At 47.8% G+C, this 18,855-nt stretch overlaps 1 protein-coding gene across 1 annotated transcript in view; it reads left to right on the top strand.

Annotated features, from left to right (window-relative positions):
* Window positions 1–18,855, top strand: part of LOC126234834 (cyclic nucleotide-gated channel rod photoreceptor subunit alpha) — a 1,223,148-nt gene that overhangs the window by 542,398 nt on the left and 661,895 nt on the right. The window contains exons 4-8 of the mRNA XM_049943575.1: window positions 8,600–8,843; window positions 9,032–9,034; window positions 9,458–9,470; window positions 15,249–15,262; window positions 17,290–17,517. Of these exons, the coding sequence (XP_049799532.1) occupies window positions 8,600–8,843; window positions 9,032–9,034; window positions 9,458–9,470; window positions 15,249–15,262; window positions 17,290–17,517 (502 nt within the window). The remainder of the gene's footprint in view (window positions 1–8,599; window positions 8,844–9,031; window positions 9,035–9,457; window positions 9,471–15,248; window positions 15,263–17,289; window positions 17,518–18,855) is intronic.

The raw sequence follows: 18,855 nt of genomic DNA, 5'->3' as shown, positions 1-18,855 counted from the left end.
TCCACTGAAGTTTTGTGAGCTCCTCTCGGGTGCAAAGACTTGTGTGAGGTCTTGCGTTGTCATGAAGAAGGAGAAGTTCGTTCAGATTTTTGTGCCTACGAACACGCTGAAGTCGTTTCTTCAATTTCTTAAGAGTAGCACAATACACTTCAGAGTTGATCGTTTGACCATGGGGAAGGACATCGAACAGAATAACCCCTTCAGCGTCCCAGAAGACTGTAACCATGACTTTACCGGCTGAGGGTATGGCTTTAAACTTTTTCTTGGTAGGGGAGTGGGTGTGGCGCCACTCCATTGATTGCCGTTTTGTTTCAGGTTCGAAGTGATGAACCCATGTTTCATCGCCTGTAACAATCTTTGACAAGAAATTGTCACCCTCAGCCACATGACGAGCAAGCAATTCCGCACAGATGGTTCTCCTTTGCTCTTTATGGTGTTCGGTTAGACAACGAGGGACCCAGCGGGAACAAACCTTTGAATATCCCAACTGGTGAACAATTGTGACAGCACTACCAACCAACAGAGATGTCCAGTTGAGCACTGAGTTGTTTGATGGTGATCCGTCGATCATCTCGAACGAGTGTGTTCGCACACTCCGCCATTGCAGGAGTCACAGCTGTACACGGCCGGCCCGCACGTGGGAGATCAGACAGTCTTGCTTGACCTTGCGGCGATGATGACACACGCTTTGCCCAACGACTCACCGTGCTTTTGTCCACTGCCAGATCACCGTAGACATTCTGCAAGCGCCTATGAATATCTGAGATGCCCTGGTTTTCCGCCAAAAGAAATTCGATCACTGCCCGTTGTTTGCAACGCACATACGTTACAGACGCCATTTTAACAGCTCCGTACAGCACTGCCACCTGTCGGAAGTCAATGAAACTATACGAGACGAAGCGGGAATGTTTGAAAATATTCCACAAGAAATTTTCGGTTTTTTCAACCAAAATTGGCCGAGAAAAAAAATGTGTTGCATTACTTATTGAACTGCCCTCGTATGACATTCCTCGGTTGTCGTGGTACCTTCCACGGGGTTCACTGGACCAAATGAATGCCTACGCGAATGTTCCCCAGAGCATAATGGAGCCGCCGCCAGCTTGTCTCCGCCCCGCAGTACAGGTGCCAAGGAGCTGTTTCCCTGGAAGACGACGGATTCGCGCACTCCTATGTGCACGATGAAGGAGGTATCAGGATGCACCAGATCAAGCAACGCTCTTCCAGTGCGCCAGCGTCCAGTGGCGATGGTGACCCACCCATTTCATTCGTAGTTGCCGATGTCGTGGCGTTAACATTGGCTAATGCATGGGTCATCGGCTGCGGATGACCCGCTGTTGGGAAAGCTCGGAGCACTGTGTGTTCAGACACACTTGTCTTCTGCCCGGCATAAAAGTCTGATATTAGTTCTGCCACAATTTGTCTTGTGTCCTGTTGTACTAGTCTGTCCGGCCTATGACGTCCGACATCTGTAATGAGGGGTGGCCGCCCAAACCTAAGACGTCTGGGTATGGTTTTACTTTGGTTTCGCCACGTGTTGAAGAGACTCACCACAACAGTCCTCGAACAACCGACAAGTCATGTACACTACTGGCCATTAAAATTGCTACACCACGAAGATGACGTGCTACAGACGCGAAATTTAACCGACAGGAAGAAGACGCTGTGATATGCAAATTATTTGCTTTTCAGATCATTCACACAAGGTTGGCGCCGGTGGCGACACCTACAACGTGCTGACATCAGAAAAGTTTCCAACCGATTTCTAATACACAAAGAGCACTCGACCGGCGTTGCCTGGTGAAACGTTGTTGAGATACCTCGTGTAAGGAGGAGAAATGCGTACCATCACGTTACCGACTTTGATAAAGGTCGGAATGAAGCCTATCGCGATTGCGGTTTATCGTATCGCGACTTTGTTGCCCGCGTTGGACGAGATCCAATGACTGTTAGCAGAATATGGAATCGGTGGTTTCACCAGTGTAATACGGAACGCCGTGCTGGATCCCAACGGCCTCGTATCACTAGCAGTCGAGATGGTAGGCATTTCATCCGCATGGCTGAAATGGATCGTGCAGCCACGTCGCGATCCCTGAGTCAACAGATGGGGATGTTTGCAAGACAAGAACCATCTGCACGAACAGTTCGACGACGTTTGCAGCAGCATGGACTATCAGGTCGGAGACCATGGCTCCGTTTACCCTTGACGCTGCATCACAGACAGGAGTGCCTGCGATAGTGTACTCAACGACGAACCTGGGTGCACGAATGGCAAAACGTCATTTTTTCGGATGAATCCAGGTTCTGTTTACAGCATCATGATTGTCACATCCGTGTTGGGGATATCGCGGTGAACGCACATTGGAAGCGTGTATTCGTCATCGCCATACTGGCGTATCACCCGGTGTGATGGTATTAGTTACACGTCTCGGTTACCTCATGTTCGCATTGACGGCACTTTGAACAGTGGACGTTACATTTCGGATGTGTTACGACCCGTGGCTCTACCCTTCATTCGATCCCCGCGAAACCCTACATTTCAGCAGGATAATGCACGACCACCTTTTGCAGGTCCTGTACGGGCCTTTCTGGATACAGAAAATGTTCGACTGCTGCCCTGGCCAGCACTCCAGATGTCTCACCAACTGCAGATGTCTGATCAATGGTGGCCGAGCAACTGGCCCGTCACAATACGCCAGTGACTACTCTTGATGAAGTGTGGTATCGTGTTGAAGCTGCATGGGCAGCTGTACCTGTACACGCCATCCACGCTCTGACTGATTCAATGCCCAGGTGTATCAATGCCTTTATTGCGGCGAGAGGTGGTTGTTGTGGGTACTGATTTCTCAGGATGTATGCACCCAAACTGGGTGAAAATGTAATTACATGTCATTTCCAGTATAATACGAGGGCTACCCACAAAGTACATTTCGTTTTGGAATTAAAAATAAATAAAGTATTAGAAATTTTTTTTATTATATACAGATGAAAGCCACACTTAAATACTACTTTTCTCCATAGTTGCCACTTAAATTAAGGCACTTATCGTAGCGATGGACGAGCTTGGAAATTCCTTCGTCGTAAAATTCGGCCGCCTACGCCTTGAACCACGTAATGACTGTCTTTTGGGACAGAAAAGGTGTGATTTTTGTGGATTTCCTGGAAAGGGCACTACAATAAAATCTCAAAGGTACTGCCAAACTCTGCACAACCTCAGAAGAGCTATACAAAACAAGCGCAGGGGAAAGTTGGGCTCAAAGAAAATGCTGATTCACGACAACGCCCGGGCCCACACGGCAAATGCCACTCGTGAAGTTCTCGAATCTTTTAAGTAAGAGTTGTTTCCTCACCCGCAGTACAGTCCCGACCTGGCACCGAGCGACTTCCACTTATTCCAAGCAATGAAGAAATGGTTGGCTATGCAGCGTTTTGATGACGACGCACAGCTTCAAGAGGAGGTAACCACGTGGTTGAAGGTGCAGGCGGCAGAATTTTACGACGAAGGAATTTCCAAGCTCGTCCATCGCTACGATAAGTGCCCTAATTTAAATGGCAACTATGTAGAAAAGTAGTATTTAAGTGTGGCTTTCATCTGTATATAATAAAAAAAATTTCAATACTTTATTTATTTTTAATTCCAAAACGTAATGTACTTTGTGGTTAGCCCACGTATATTTTTCCAATGAATACCTGTTTGTCAACAGCATTTCTGTTGTGGCGTAACAAGCTAGCTACGCCACACTGAAGTAGCCGAAAGGGGCACGCGTCAACTCACGCCGTCTTGCGTTAAGTCTGAAACAGGATACGTGATGAAAGCTATAAAGAAAAGAACGGAGCTTCTCGTATACTTAACTTTAATTTCTTGTTGTACATTGCTCTTGATAATACAAGTGAGACTCTCTCCAGATATGGTTAATGGCGCCTTGCTAGGTCGTAGCCATGGACTTAGCTGAAGGCTATTCTATCTGTCTCTCGGCAAATGAGAGAAAGGCTTCGTACGTGTAGTCGCTAGCAATGTCGTCCGTACAACTGGGCGAGTGCTAGTACGTCTCTCGAGACCTGCCTTGTGGTGGCGCTCGGTCTGCGATCCTGACAGTGGCGACACGCGGGTCCGACATGTACTAATGGACCGCGGCCGATTTAAGCTACCACCTAGCAAGTGTGGTGTCTGGCGGTGACACCACATTCCTCCCCCGCAAATCGGCGAACGGTCGTGTGATAAGGCTTCCGCCCGCCGTGGGGAGGACCCCATGTTGACGTATGTGATGAGGTGGGGAGCCTAACAACAGGCGAGGCTGTGCCACCCGCACCCGGCCATTCGGTCCGAGGGGAGCTAGGAAACGCCTGGAAACCTAGTCCAGGGTGCACGTCAACATGCGGTGTATGCGCCCGTAATGAGACATGAGGGGCCGAAGGGTCGACCTCCATTGCGTCGGGGGATCCGACGCGCGATGACGACATCTGGGCCGGAGCGGGCAAGAGTTCCATGGCGGAGGACAGCTGGTCACGGGAAGCGATCGGCGGCGCGTGACCCAGGGAGGCGCTGGGCGGCTGCAGCGAAGCGTCCACTGCGGGCGGCGCCGGCGGGAGAACAGGCGGCGGCGGCGGCGGCGGCGGCGGCGGCGGCATGTCGCCATGAGGCAATAGGGAAGGCAGCGTCGGTAACACCTGGGGATGAGGCGAGCCAGTAGATGGGTCCCCAGGGCGCTGACCGGACGGCACCGTCGCTGAAAGCAGATGGGGAGCGGCAGAACCCAGGCGACGACAGAGGCGCAGCTGATTGAGATGCCGACGCACCTCACCAGAGGCCCTCAAAACCAAATACATCGCACGGCCGAGGCAGCGAAGAATGCGCCCTGCGAGCCAACGCCGTGAGCCTCGATAGTTGCGATAGAAGACAACGTCGCCAGGAGCAAAAGCAGGAGTCTGCCGCTGCACAGGAACCTGATGCGGCGGATGCAGCAAAGACATCAAGGTTCGATGAGGACAACTGTGGAGCAACTCAGCTGGCGAGCGACCATCGCGGGGCTGAGAGCGATACGAGGACAAAAAGAGCAATAACGCGTCCTCCCGAGAATGCGACCCTTTCAACTTCAACATCTGTGACTTGAAAGTCTGGACCAAACGTTCAGCGGCACCGTTTGACTGAGGCGAAAACGGCGTGGATGTCAGATGTTTAATACCATTCGCCTTGCAGAATGACTGAAATTCTGCAGACATGAATTGTGGGCCATTGTCGGAAACAATAGTCTGCGGAAGACCTTCAATGCAAAAAATAGCAGATAACGCTTGTATGGTGGCAGATGACGTCGTGGAAGACATCCGGACAACAAAAGGAAAATTACTGAAACCACAACCAACCATCGAGCATTCCAGAATGGACCGGCAAAATCTATGTGCAAGCGTTGCCAAGGGGAAGTGGCTTTCGGCCATGCAAAGAATTTCCGCGGCGGCGCGGATTGTTGTTCGGCACACGCCAGGCAAGAAGAGCACATATCCGTAATCGCAGCATCGATTCCGAACCAAGTACAGTGCTGACGAGCAAGTTGTTTCGTGCGCACTATACTCCAATGTCCTTGGTGAAGAAGCCGTAAACAGAGGACTGTAACGAACGTGGGACCACGACTCTGGACTGGTCATTATCAGAACGCAACAGCATAACACCACGTCGTACAAAAAGTCTCTCCTTGTGAGCAAAAAATCGGCGAACCAACGGATCCTCGATCCGCGACTTTGACAAGGGCCAGTGCGTAGCAACAAAACGCAAATCGGAAGCAAGGACAGGGTCAGCAGCTGTGGCTGTAGCTACACGACGAAAATCAATCGGAAACGAGTCGACCACGTCATCGGTTTCCGAATCAATGAACATGCAAGCAAGTTCGGAAGAATCGAATGCTTCATCCTCAGCAACAGGCAAAATTACTAAGGGTGAGGCCCAGAGAGAAGCCTGCACACGTTCAATTACACCTGGTGATTCTAAATCGTGTAATGTTCTTGCGACCTCATCACGCAATGCGTGGGGAACATTGCGCGCCCTGAGAAATTTCGGTTGCGCGTTTACTTTCAGTTCCAAATGTGCTTCATAGTTTTGAGCGCAACCAAGGCCCGGTGCAAAAACGTCTGCAAATTCCTCACATAGACGAGAAACACTGGTGGAAGGCACAGTCTCGTTCACTGATAGGACCTGATTTACGATTGACAAGTTAAACAATTGAAATAAATCTAAACCAAACAAGTTCACTGCAGTAGAAGAACGAAGAACGTAAAATGACACAAGTTTTGTTTGTTCCTTGTATGTAGCAAGAAGAGTGCACTGTCCTAACACAGGGATAGCTTGTCCGGAATAACTATTTAACTGAACACGTGCAGCACGCAACGGTGGTGCGCCCAGTTGTTTGTACGTGGCGTGATTGAGCAATGAAACTGCAGCTCCGGTATCGAACTGGAATGGTATCACTTGTCCGGTAAAGTCCAAATCTACAAAAAGTTTATTGTCCTGCTGACGACAAGAGCGACTGTTTTGTGCAACGTGAACAGACACTGGTACAGAATCACGTGCGACGTGACGGGACTTCCGTCGACGTCGACGCACACTTTTTGTGGGACGAACACAGTCACTGTTAGCGAGAGGAACATTGGGCGGAATGGCATTAACTACATGAACGTCCATGGGCGAAGGTTCCCGAACCTGTGTGTCCTTGATCCGATTCCGGCGCGAAGCAAAGGGCCTGGAATGGTTGTGAGTGTCTGATCTGAGCTTTTTCTGGCAAACACTTTGAACATGCCCTTTCTTATTACAGAAAAAGCAAATAGCTTAGCGTGACGGGCAATTCTCACGCGAATGTCTAGTTGCACACCGCGGGCATGATTTCACTGCATTTGCTTGCTTGCGCGGGACACGTGGCTGCACGGACGTGCGCGAGGGCGGGTTAGCGTTCCGTGCAGCAGGCCCGGCGGGCCGGTTAATGTGACACACGGCTGGCGAAGTTGCAAATGATTCCTGAGCAAAGTCAAGTGTGTCTTGCCTATCCAATATGTCTATCACTTGTTGAAGGGAGGGATTAACTAGTTTCAAAATCTGTTCCCTTATGCGAACATCAGAAACGTTCTGTGCAATTGCATCACGCACCATAGTATCTGAATAAGGGAGGCCACATTCACATTCAAACGCACAATCCCTAGTATGGCCTTGCAAAGTTGCAACCCACTCCCGATTAGTCTGACCGGCCGTACGTTTGGTACGAAAGAATGTATACCTTTCTGCAACGACATTTACTGTTTCCTTGAAATAGGCATCTAAAGCAGACAAAATTTCTTCGTATGACAGAGTTGCTACGTCGCGTCGGGGAAACAATTTCACTATCACACGGTAGGTGGACACACCTACACATGAAAGCAAAAACGGCTGCCGCTCATTACCTTGAATTCTGTAGGCGGCGAGATGAAATCCAAATTGTCGTGACCATTCCGTCCATGACTCCTCGTCCGCTTCATACGGACGAAACGGTGGTGCAACTGCGTGTTGTGGCTGCGGTAGCGATGAAGCGGCGGCGGCCGCATCGGTTTGCAGCGCATGTTGACCCTGGACGAGCTGTCCAAGGGCATCCAATAAGGCCTGCGTCTGCTGATTCTGCAAGCGATAAAATTCGGACAGTACATCTGGAGAGTGTGGCGAAGCCATGACACAAGCAAATTAGTACAAATTAGAAAGAACATGTTTACACTCGTCGCCAAACTGTTGTGGCGTAACAAGCTAGCTACGCCACACTGAAGTAGCCGAAAGGGGCACGCGTCAACTCACGCCGTCTTGCGTTAAGTCTGAAACAGGATACGTGATGAAAGCTCTAAAGAAAAGAACGGAGCTTCTCGTATACTTAACTTTAATTTCTTGTTGTACATTGCTCTTGATAATACAAGTGAGACTCTCTCCAGATATGGTTAATGGCGCCTTGCTAGGTCGTAGCCAAGGACTTAGCTGAAGGCTATTCTATCTGTCTCTCGGCAAATGAGAGAAAGGCTTCGTACGTGTAGTCGCTAGCAATGTCGTCCGTACAACTGGGCGAGTGCTAGTACGTCTCTCGAGACCTGCCTTGTGGTGGCGCTCGGTCTGCGATCCTGACAGTGGCGACACGCGGGTCCGACATGTACTAATGGACCGCGGCCGATTTAAGCTACCACCTAGCAAGTGTGGTGTCTGGCGGTGACACCACAATTTCTTCTTGGTGTAGCAATTTTAATGGCCAGTAGCGTAGTTTCCGAAATGCTCGTGCCGAGCCTCCAGGCAATGACAGTCTGCCCTCGGTCAGATTCAGATAGATCGCGTGCCTTCCTCATGCTACACTCGGACAGAAAGATCACTGATACATGTTTCTAACTAGCAGTTATTCCTCACCAGGTGACGCTGCTGTAGACTGGACGGGTTTACATCGATAGTGGAACGATGGTCATAACGCTCTGGCTGATCAGTGCATGTGACGGGTGGTACAGTGTGTCTGTTTGCTCCGAATAGCGGATCGCCTGTTGCTACACGCAGATTCATGCACTTTGCTTGAGACGCAGGAGCGCCGCGCTGAGCGGGCCGGTGTGCCGGTGTGTGCCGCAGCGGTCGTACTTCTCGTCGTCGCGGGACTCGCTGTCGGCGGCGTACGTGAACCGCGCGGCGGCGGTGTCGACGGCGGCCAGCGAGCTGGACCTGTCGCGGAAGGCGCGCCGGCGCGAGCTCCGCGGCCGCCTCAAGCTGCCGCCCGCCACCGCCGCCTTCGCCAAGTCCGCCGCCGGCTGCGGCGCAGACGCGCCTTCCCTGCTCGGCCGCTGGGGCGAGCGCGCCTCGGGCAGCATGGGCCCCGGTGAGTAGGCGGCGCAGCCAGCGGTCCGCAGCCTCAGAGCTCACGCCGCCGAGTCCTTCTCGACCAGGTGGCTGTACGGTCCTTACACACAGTGGCTTATCAATAAAATAAATTTGTTGATGTATCTCCAACACCACGAACTTGGGACATGGTAATCGTGAACGTCCCATAACCCAAAACATCACGAGGAGGTACCTGTTCCAAAGACGTTGGAGTACACTTCGTAGTTGAAACTTCCTGGCAGATTAAAACTGTGTGTCCGACCGAGACTCGAACTCGGGACCTTTGCCTTTCGCGGGCAAGCACTCTACCATCTGAGCTACCGAAGCAGGACTCACACCTGGTCCTCACAGCTTTACTTCTGCCAGTATCTCGTCTCCTACCTTCCAAACTTTACAGAAGCTCTCTCATTCTGGAAACATCCCCCAGGCTGTGGCTAAGCCATGTCTCTGCAGTATCCTTTCTTTCAGGAGTGCTACTTCTGCTAGGTTCGCGGGAGACCTTCTGTAAAGTTTGGAAGGTAGGACACGAGATACTGGCAGAAATAAAGCTGTGGGGACCGGGCGTGAGTCGTGCTTCGGTAGCTCAGATGGTAGAGCACTTACCCGCGAAAGGCAAAGGTCCCGAGTTCGAGTCTCGGTCGGGCACACAGTTTTAATCTGCCAGGAAGTTTCCTATCAGCGCACACTCCGCTGCAGAGTGAAAATCTCATTCTGGAAACATACCCCAGGCTGTGGCTAAGCCATGTCTCCGCAATATCCTTTCTGTCAGGAGTGCTAGTACTGCAAGGTTCGCAGGAGAGCTTCTGTAAAGTTTGGAACGTAGGAGACGAGATACTGGCCGAAGTAAAGCTGTGGGGACCGGCCGTGAGTCGTGCTTCGGTAGCTCAGATGGTAGAGAACTTGTCCGCGAAAGGCAAAGGTCCCGAGTTCGAGTCTCGGTCAGGCACACAGTTTTAATCTGCCAGGAAGTTTCATATCAGCGCAGACTCCGCTGCGAAGTGAAAATCTCATTCTAGACTTCGTAGTTATATCAATATGTATTATTGCAACAGTCATCCAACATTGACCAACAAGATTGTCAGTAACAGAAAATGAAAAGTCAAAACGACCTCCTCGAAAAACAGTCTGTTCTTTCAACACATCAACCAGAACTGACGTTCATATTATATTCAGTCTAGACGTCCTAAATTGACTTGTAAATAGTAGGCCTCCATCGGAAGACACGATGTATCCTATCTAACAACCCTACCACACCAAAGGTCAAAAATTAATTATGATTGAGGTGTTGCTCACGCTGCTAAATACTGCCTTTTTGGGCAACAACAAAGTTATATTATGTGGCAGGTGTCATCAGAGCACAGTTAATAAAGTCATTTCATGAAATTTCCCACGATGGTCTCGTGAATTCATGGCTCTATCGTCGAAAATCTGGGTAGTGATGATTCCAAGTTCGGATGCAAAGAGGCCTAGGTGTTATTCTGCGATATTCAAAAGTTTCATAGATGTGTTTCACAAACCATTCTTGAAGATTAAACCTTTTAAAGTTAGCACAATGGTGATGTAAAAAAGTAATCAGCACTCCGAATTTAAGTTACACTTCTTTTTTATTCCTTTGGTTGCAGTAACACGTAACACACTAAACATGACTTCGCAATATAAAACATACTTGAAAATATCTTCCTCACTGTTAAAGTTCACATTTTATAAACTGACTACAATTTGTGTCTTTTCAAAATGACCACCAAGACTTGACTCTTTAATAACCGCTTACGAGCCCAAAAGTCAGAGTTACAACTACGTCAAAGATCATAGTGACAAAAAAAAGAATACACAAGAATAATATCATTGCAACATAAACATACCGATGTATCAAAGTACCTCTACATTAATGAAATCAAATCTGAATGTTGTCTCAGAAATATGTTAACTACTTTACATAAACACAGTAGAATATTACTGGTTCAAAATGGCTCTGAGCACTATGGGACTCAACTTCTGAGGTCATTAGTCCCCTAGAACTTAGAACTAGTTAAACCTAACTAACCTAAGGACATCACAAACATCCATGCCCGAGGCAGGATTCGAACCTGCGACCGTAGCGGTCTTGCGGTTCCAGACTGCAGCGCCTTTAACCGCACGGCCACTTCGGCCGGCCAATATTACTGGTATCGAGAGGTTGAGGTGAGGTGCCGTAATGGTTACGTAATTCAAGTACTATTACACCTGCGACGAGGCAAGCTGCCGACTATGCGACAGCTACCGAAAACACGCTATATATAGCCGACACGTCACCAAAGGTCACGGACTTAGAAAAATTTACAGCCAGGCTGAGTGCGCCTATCCTGGCGTCGCGTTTAGGAGCTCTAGGCGCGACGCCAGCCTGGCTCGGAGACCATTAACGTCAGTTCGTCCGTTCTGGTTGATGTGTTGAAAGGACTGACTGTTTCTCGAGGAGATCGTTTCGACTTTTCATTTTCTGTTACTGACAATCCTGTTGGTCAGTGTTGGATGATTCTTGCAATAATACGGTCATGGTCCGTGAAACTATTTCATAAATACACAAATACACAGGTGCTTAAACCAAAAGTAGAAGCTTTGATGAATGGGAAGAAGGCATGGGAACAACTTACTAGACTCGAGATTGCCCACGCAATCCATACAGGTCCTAAATTTGAGTAGAACTTTGCTTTTAAGGTTAATAGGAGCCAAGTCAGGTGTCAGGTGTGGGAGAAACCACATGTTGCTTAACGTGAACAAAAGAACATGTGGGTTGCAAAGTCGCTTCACATACTGTAAGATTTCAGGATTCAATAATCTGTAGAAAACTGTAAAACAATAAAATTAGAAACCATAGAAGGTTATTGCGTTCCACAAGCGGTACTTCTACATGTAAATCTACATCTACATCCATACTCCGCAAGCCACTTCACGGTGTGTGACGGAGGGTACTTTGCATACCTCTATCGGTTCTCCCTTGTATTCCAATCTCGTATTGTTTGTGGACGAAAAATTGTCGATATGCCTCCGTGTAGGCTCTAATCTCTCTGTTTTTATCCTCATGGTCTCTTCGCAAGATATACGTAGGAGGCATCAATATACTGCTTGTAATTTCTTAGACTTTCCGGCGATTTGATGACATCTCGTGGAAATCGGGTTTTCTGCCGGATATCAGCGTCTTCCAAACACGATATTTCGACGTCATTACTTGACGTCTTCATCAGGTGTGACCTGAGACTGTCTCAGGTCACACCTGATGAAGACGTCAAGTAATGACGTCGAAATATCGTGTTTGGAAGACGCTGATATCCGGCAGAAAACCCGATTTCCACGAGATGTCAATATACTGCTTGACTGCTCGGTGAAGGTATGTCCTCGACACTTCAACAAAAGCCAATACCGAGATACTGAGCGTCTCTCTTGCAGAGTCTTCCACTGGAGTTTATCTATCACCTCCGTAACGCTTCGCGATTACTAAATGATCCTGTAACGAAGCGTGCTGCTCTCCGTTGGATCTTCTCTATCTCTTCTATCAACCCTATCTGGTACGGATCCCACAGTGGTGATCAGTATTCAAACAGTGGACGAACAAGTGTACTGTAACCTACTTCCTTTGTTTTCGAATTGCATTTCCTTAGGATTATTCCAATGAATCTCAGTCTGGCATCTGCTTTACCGACGATTAATTTTATATGGTCATTCCATTTTAAATCACTCCTAATGCCTATTCCCAGATAAGCTATGGAATTAACTGCTTCCAGTTGCTGACCTATATTGTAGCTAAATGATAAAGGATCTTTCTTTCTATGTATTCGCAGCACATTATACTTGTCTACATTGAGCTTCAATTGCCACTCCCTGCACCGTGCTTCAATTCGTTGCAGATCCTCCTGCATTTCAGTACAATTTTCCATTGTTACAACCTTTCGATATACTACAGCATCATCCGCAAAAAGCCTCAGTGAACTTCCGATGTTATCCACAAGGTCATTTATATATATTGTGAATAGCAACGGTCCTACGACACTCCGTTGTGGCACACCTGAAATCACTCTTATTTCGGAAGACTTCTCTCCATTGAGAATGACATGCTGCGTTCTGTTATCTAGGAACTTCTCGAAGACGTTTGGCTAGATAGACAAACAGCGGCAGAGTGCCTAGTCACACAGGCCTAGATGCAATCCTTCACAGCTAACGCAACTTTCGGGGTGTCAAAAATATATTACTGCAGGACACATACTTCAAGAGGTATGACGCCATGAACACTGAGATGCGTTAGAAAACACCGCATTAATCGTGATGTTTCAGTATACACTGAAGCGCCAAAGAAACTGGTGTAGGCATGCGTATTAAAATACAGAGATATGTAAACACGCACAATACAGCGCTGCGGTCGGCAACGCCTATGTACGACAACAAGTGTCTGGCGCAATTGTTAGCTCGGTTACTGCTGCTACAAAGGTAGGCTACCAGGATTCAACTTTATTTTGGACGTGGTATTATATTCAACGCAGGAACGATGGGATACAGCATCTCCGAGGTAGCGATGAAGTAGAGGTTTTCCCATAAAACAATTTCACGAGTGTACCGTGAATATCAGGAATCCGGAGCCTCATTGCAAATTGTATCGAGAGGATTGACGTGTACGGGTATGTAGACAAACGCTTAAATACAAGTGCCCCAGGGAAGTGTGGCATGACCATTGTTATTTAAATACGTAGATGATTTGGAGGACGGGGTGGGCAGCAAACTGTGGTTTTCGCTGATGATGCTGTGGAATACGGTAAGGTGTCGAAGCTGAGTGATTGCAGGAGGATACAAGATGACTTAGATACTTCCCAGTTCGTGTGATGAATGGTAGCTAGCTGTAAATGTAGACAAATGTAGATTAATGCGGATGAGTAGGAAAAATAAAACCGTGATGTTCGGATACAGGAGCAGTAGTGTCCTCCTTGACACAGTCATGGCGATTCAGTATCTGGGCGTAACTTTGCAAAACGATATGAAATGGAACTTGCATGAGCCGGCCGCTGTTGCCGAGCGGTTCTGGGCGGCTTTAGTCCGAAACCGCGCTGCTGCTACGGTCGCAGGTTCGAATCCTGCCTCGGGCATGGATGTGTATGAAGTGCTTAGTTTAGTTAGGTTTAAGTAGTTCTAAGTCTGGGGGACTGATGACCTCAGATGTTAAGTCCCATAGTGCTCAGAGCCATTTGAACCATTTGGAACGTGCATGTGAGGATTGTGATACGGAAAGCTAAAGGTCGACATCGGTTTATTGGGAGAGTTCTGGGAAAATGTAGTTCATCTGTAAAGGATACCACATGTAGGACGCTAGTGTGGCCAATTTTTGAGTACTACACTAGTGTTTGGTATCCGAACCAGTTCTGACTGAAGGAAGACGTCGAAGCAATTCAGAGGCGGGTTGCTGCATTGGTTCTAGCAACACGCAAGTGTTACGGACATAAAATTTTTGAAAACATTATCAGCGATCTTAGATTAATAAGATAATTAAAAAACAGTCTTGAGCGCAGATTTCTTTTAATCGGAATGACCGATTTCAATCCTTAAGGATCATCTTCAGACTCCAGAACGGCAGGTGGTCTTCCATGTAGCAGTCAATTCAGCGTCGTGTATCGGCTCAGCCTGCTCCATGGAAGACCACCTGCCGTTCGGGAGTCTAAAGATGATCCTTAAGGACTGAAACTGGTCACTCCGAATAAAAGAAATTTGCGATCAAGACTGTTTTTTAATTATCATGTTACGGACATGCTTCGAGAACTCAAATGAGAATCGCTGGAGGGAGGTCGACGTTCTTTTCGAGGAACACTATTGAGAAAATTTAGAGACACACCATTTGAAGCCGACTGCAGAACGATTCTACTGCCTCCGAAATATACTGAGCGCAAGTACACTGAAGGTAAGGCACAAGAAATTAGAGCTGTTACGGACGGGTATGGACAGTCGTTTTTCTCTCGTTTTTGGGAGTGGACAGAAAAGGAAATGACTGCAGTGATACAGGGTAGCCTTCGCCGGACACGCTGTAAGGTGGAATGAGGAATATCGATGTAGATGTAGAACACGGACGACGACGTCACTCTTTTACAGATCCAAGAGCTTGAAATACTCGTTTGTCTGAAAACCGGTCCAGTGTTATGTTTCTATGAAATTTTCCAACTGCTGGCACATACAGAGGGGTCCAATAAAATTATCCACTGTTTAAAAGTCCATAACTTGCAAAGTAATTGACGGAGTTGTCTCATTTTTGGTGAAAGTGTAGCTTAAAGTCCAACTTAAAGATATCACTGTAGGTGTTCGAAATGGTCACCATTAACATCCACACAGTAACGATGCCGCCGAACTGCAGCACGAACTACTGTCTGCAACGTGTTCAGTTGGAGTCTCGAAGTTCATCCAATGTGCGTGGCTTTTGTCGATAAACGACGCCCTTTAGTGTCCCCCACAGGTAAAAGTCCAGAGGAGTCAGGTCTGGGGAACGTGTTGGATACTCCACAGCACCTCTACGGCCTATCCATCTTCCTGGTAGATACGAGATACGCCCTAACACGATTTTGGTAGTGGGATGGGGCACAGTCTTGTTGAAAGTAAACTGTTCGTCTCCATACGAGTCTCGGATGGCAGGTAAAATGGGTGTCTGAAGCTTCTGAAGGTACATCTCACCGGTAACTGTGGCGTCAAAGATTTTCGGCGGCCCAGTAGATGAAATTGTGGTGATTTACTATACCATTGAGTTTGAACTGTACTTCATCAGACCACACAATCATCTCTGCAAACTTTTCATCATTGCGCACCGTGTTAGTAAACCACTCGCAGTACTCCATTCTACGATTTGGGTCGTCCTCATTCATTGCATGTAGTAATCGTGGCATGTGGCACTTCCACTTTGCTGTCTTCAAAATTCGCCGAACACTTGACCGACTCACTCCAGTTTCACAGGCACACTGTCTCACAGATTTCTGTGGTGAGCGAGTGAATTGTTGTAGCACACGACGTGAGTTAGCTGGACTTGTTACTGTTACAGGTAGTCCAGATCGTTGTTTGTGTACATCTTTAACACAGCCTTCGGCTTGAAATTTGTCTCGAATGCGACGAATCGTTAAACGTGTCGGTTGCTCTGTTTGATACTCATTTCGCCAATGCCGTTGAACCTCATTAATGTTTTCGTGCTTAAAATACCACTTCAAAACTGACTTCCTTTTATTGAATGTAATCCTTGCGCCAGCCATGTTTACTCGAGTGACTAGGTGCAGCTAATAACCAAACACTGACTATCTGCCGACTGTCATCTGACAAAACAAAACAACGCAATACGACGCTTGAGTGGCGATTGCAGGAACTACAAACTATTACACTACCAAAGATGAGACAACTCGGTCAATAAGTTTGCCAGTTATGGACTTTTAAACAGTGCTTTTGCAGAAGCTCTGTGGCACCACTTGGGGCTCCACAGCATCTACCTTAAGAACATCCGCACTTGGCTTGGTGTATCCAGTGGCAGAATACTGTGCCCCAGTGTGGCTCAACAGCAAACACACAAACATGGTAGATAGCCAACTTAATACAACAATGCGTATTATATCAGCCACAATCAGACCAACTCCTACAGTGTGGCTGCCCGTTCTCAGTAACGTAGCCCCTCCTAACCTGCGCCGAGAACACGCTCTGGTTAGAGAATTTCAAAAAATCATGATGAACCCTCAATTACAAATCCATGAAGATACTCACGACATCCAAGGAAACTGACTCCGGTCTAGGCATCCTCCACTAAAGACCGCACAGATTCTGCACCAAATCAGCTTTGAATTAAATGACCGATGGAAAGAGGAATGGGAGAACAGAACAGCAGTAAACTGCCACAGTATGCCATGCATCTTTAGTAAATCAAAAGGATTTGATTGCCCTCGCAAAGTTTGGTGAACTCTTAATCGCATCAGAACCAACTGTGGGAAATGCGCCGACTCCTTACACAGATGGGGTAAACTTCCTTCGGCCGCTTGCGACTGTGGCGCTGAGAGACAGACGGTCAAACACGTCGTGCAGGAATGCCCACCAAGGGCATATGAGGGTGACCCACAGAATTTCCTAATGGCGACCCAAGAGGCAATCGACTATATATTATCTAAGCTGGATGTCTGCATGTGATTGCTCTTCTGTGAGTGTAAATTTACAATTGGTGGTGTCCTTATATACAAACTGTTATTTATTGCTCTGTTTATAGATATGTGATTTCTTTTTAATCGTGTTATTTCTGTAATTTTTACTGTGATGTTATGAGCCATACGCTAGATAAATAAACAGTGGATACATTTTTTTGGACCCCTCTGTATTCCTAGCGATCACGCCTCCGTTTTTCGAGAAATTGTAAACACTCTTAAAGTGTGTGGCACTGATTGCGCGAGGCGCTGTACGGCGGGTTGCCGTGTGCGCAGGGGGCGGCGCTTGCGGCGGCAACGGCAGCGTCAGCCCAGCCAGTGCCGAGCGCCTGCAGCAGCGCCACCTGGGCTACTACCCGCGGCTGCGCGCCGGCGCGCCCAACTGGTCGTTCGTCTTCGACCCCGCGGGCCGCCTCTGCTACTACTGGTCCATGGTCGTCTCGCTCGCCTTCCTCTACAACTTCTGGGTCATCATCTACCGGTTCGCCTTCCAGGAGATCAACGGTATGTCAGCACACACACAACGTGTCGTATCGATAGCTATGATGCCACGACGTAGGTGCGATGCCATAGACCCGTCGTAAGTAGAGCAAAGTTTCCATATGAAGCAAAGTGTCCCGACCGTCTGCTCTTGACCAAAAGGGCAGAATCCGGAGCGACGCTCGTAGAGCTCCACAGCGCCGGCTAGAGGGCGCTGTCGTCGGTGTCTGTCAGAGTGCCAACTTAAGAACTTGCACCTATTCCGTGGCTCCGTAGCTATCGATACCACACAACGTACCAAAAGCTCGGCTCAGTACCTGCTGCTGCTGCATAGCAAACCGGCAACCGGCTGCAGGGGACACGGCGACTTTAACAATCAGTGTAGAAATAAAGCGCCACAGATCGCGATTATTTGATTAATTTGACTAATTTCGTTCATCCATAGGTATTCATCGCCCTGGTGATAGTGATATCTACTTCTAATTTATAGTCTAAATCACAAAAAGGAAGGCCCCAACAGCAGGGCCTGTAATCCTCAACTCCGATTAGATATACTGGTTTTTTGTCTTGATTGTCCAGAGTTGCAGGTGCACGGATACATATTTTGATTGAACTGTATTTCAACTTTATAAACAACAACTGTAAAGCGTCCTATGGATATAAGTGCAGATAATGTGATTCTTGGTACCTTAGCATGTACCCATATCAGTGCGTTAGCTGTTTTTTATTTGCATCTAACCGTCTTCCCACAAACACGACACGTAAATTACCACATGATGTTTTCTGCATAGTCATAATTGCATTACAAACATCAACACCTGACCTGCTACATCGGAGAAAATAAGCACTAATGGCTTGCCCTTGCAGTATCTACTTGGAGGCACAAACCAACATAAGGACGTACTACTCCTAATAGCTATAATTATTAGTCTCAAATGAAGTACACTACTGGCCATTAAAATTGCTACACCAAGAAGAACTATATTATACTAGAACTGACATGTCATTACATTTTCACGCTGTTTGGGTGCATAGATCCTGAGAAATCAGTTCCCAGAACAACCACCTCTGGCCGTAATAACGGCCTTGATACGACTGGGCATTGAATCAAACGGGGCTTGGATAGCGTGTACAGGTACAGCTGTCCATGCAGCTTCAACACCATACCACAGTTCATCAAGAGTAGTGACTGGCGTATTGTGACGAGCCAGTTGCTCGGTCACCATTGATCACACGTTTCCAATTGGTGAGAGATCTGGAGAATGTGCTGGCCAGGGCAGAAGTCGAAAATTTTCTGTATCCAGAAAGGCCCGTACAGGACCTGCAACATGCGGTCGTGCATTATCCGGCTGAAATGTAGAG

This window comes from Schistocerca nitens, chromosome 2 (genome assembly GCF_023898315.1).
Source record: "Schistocerca nitens isolate TAMUIC-IGC-003100 chromosome 2, iqSchNite1.1, whole genome shotgun sequence".
NCBI lineage: Eukaryota > Metazoa > Arthropoda > Insecta > Orthoptera > Acrididae > Schistocerca > Schistocerca nitens.
The sequence above is the reverse complement of the archived record's forward strand: the minus strand, read 5'-3'. Positions and strand labels throughout refer to the sequence as shown.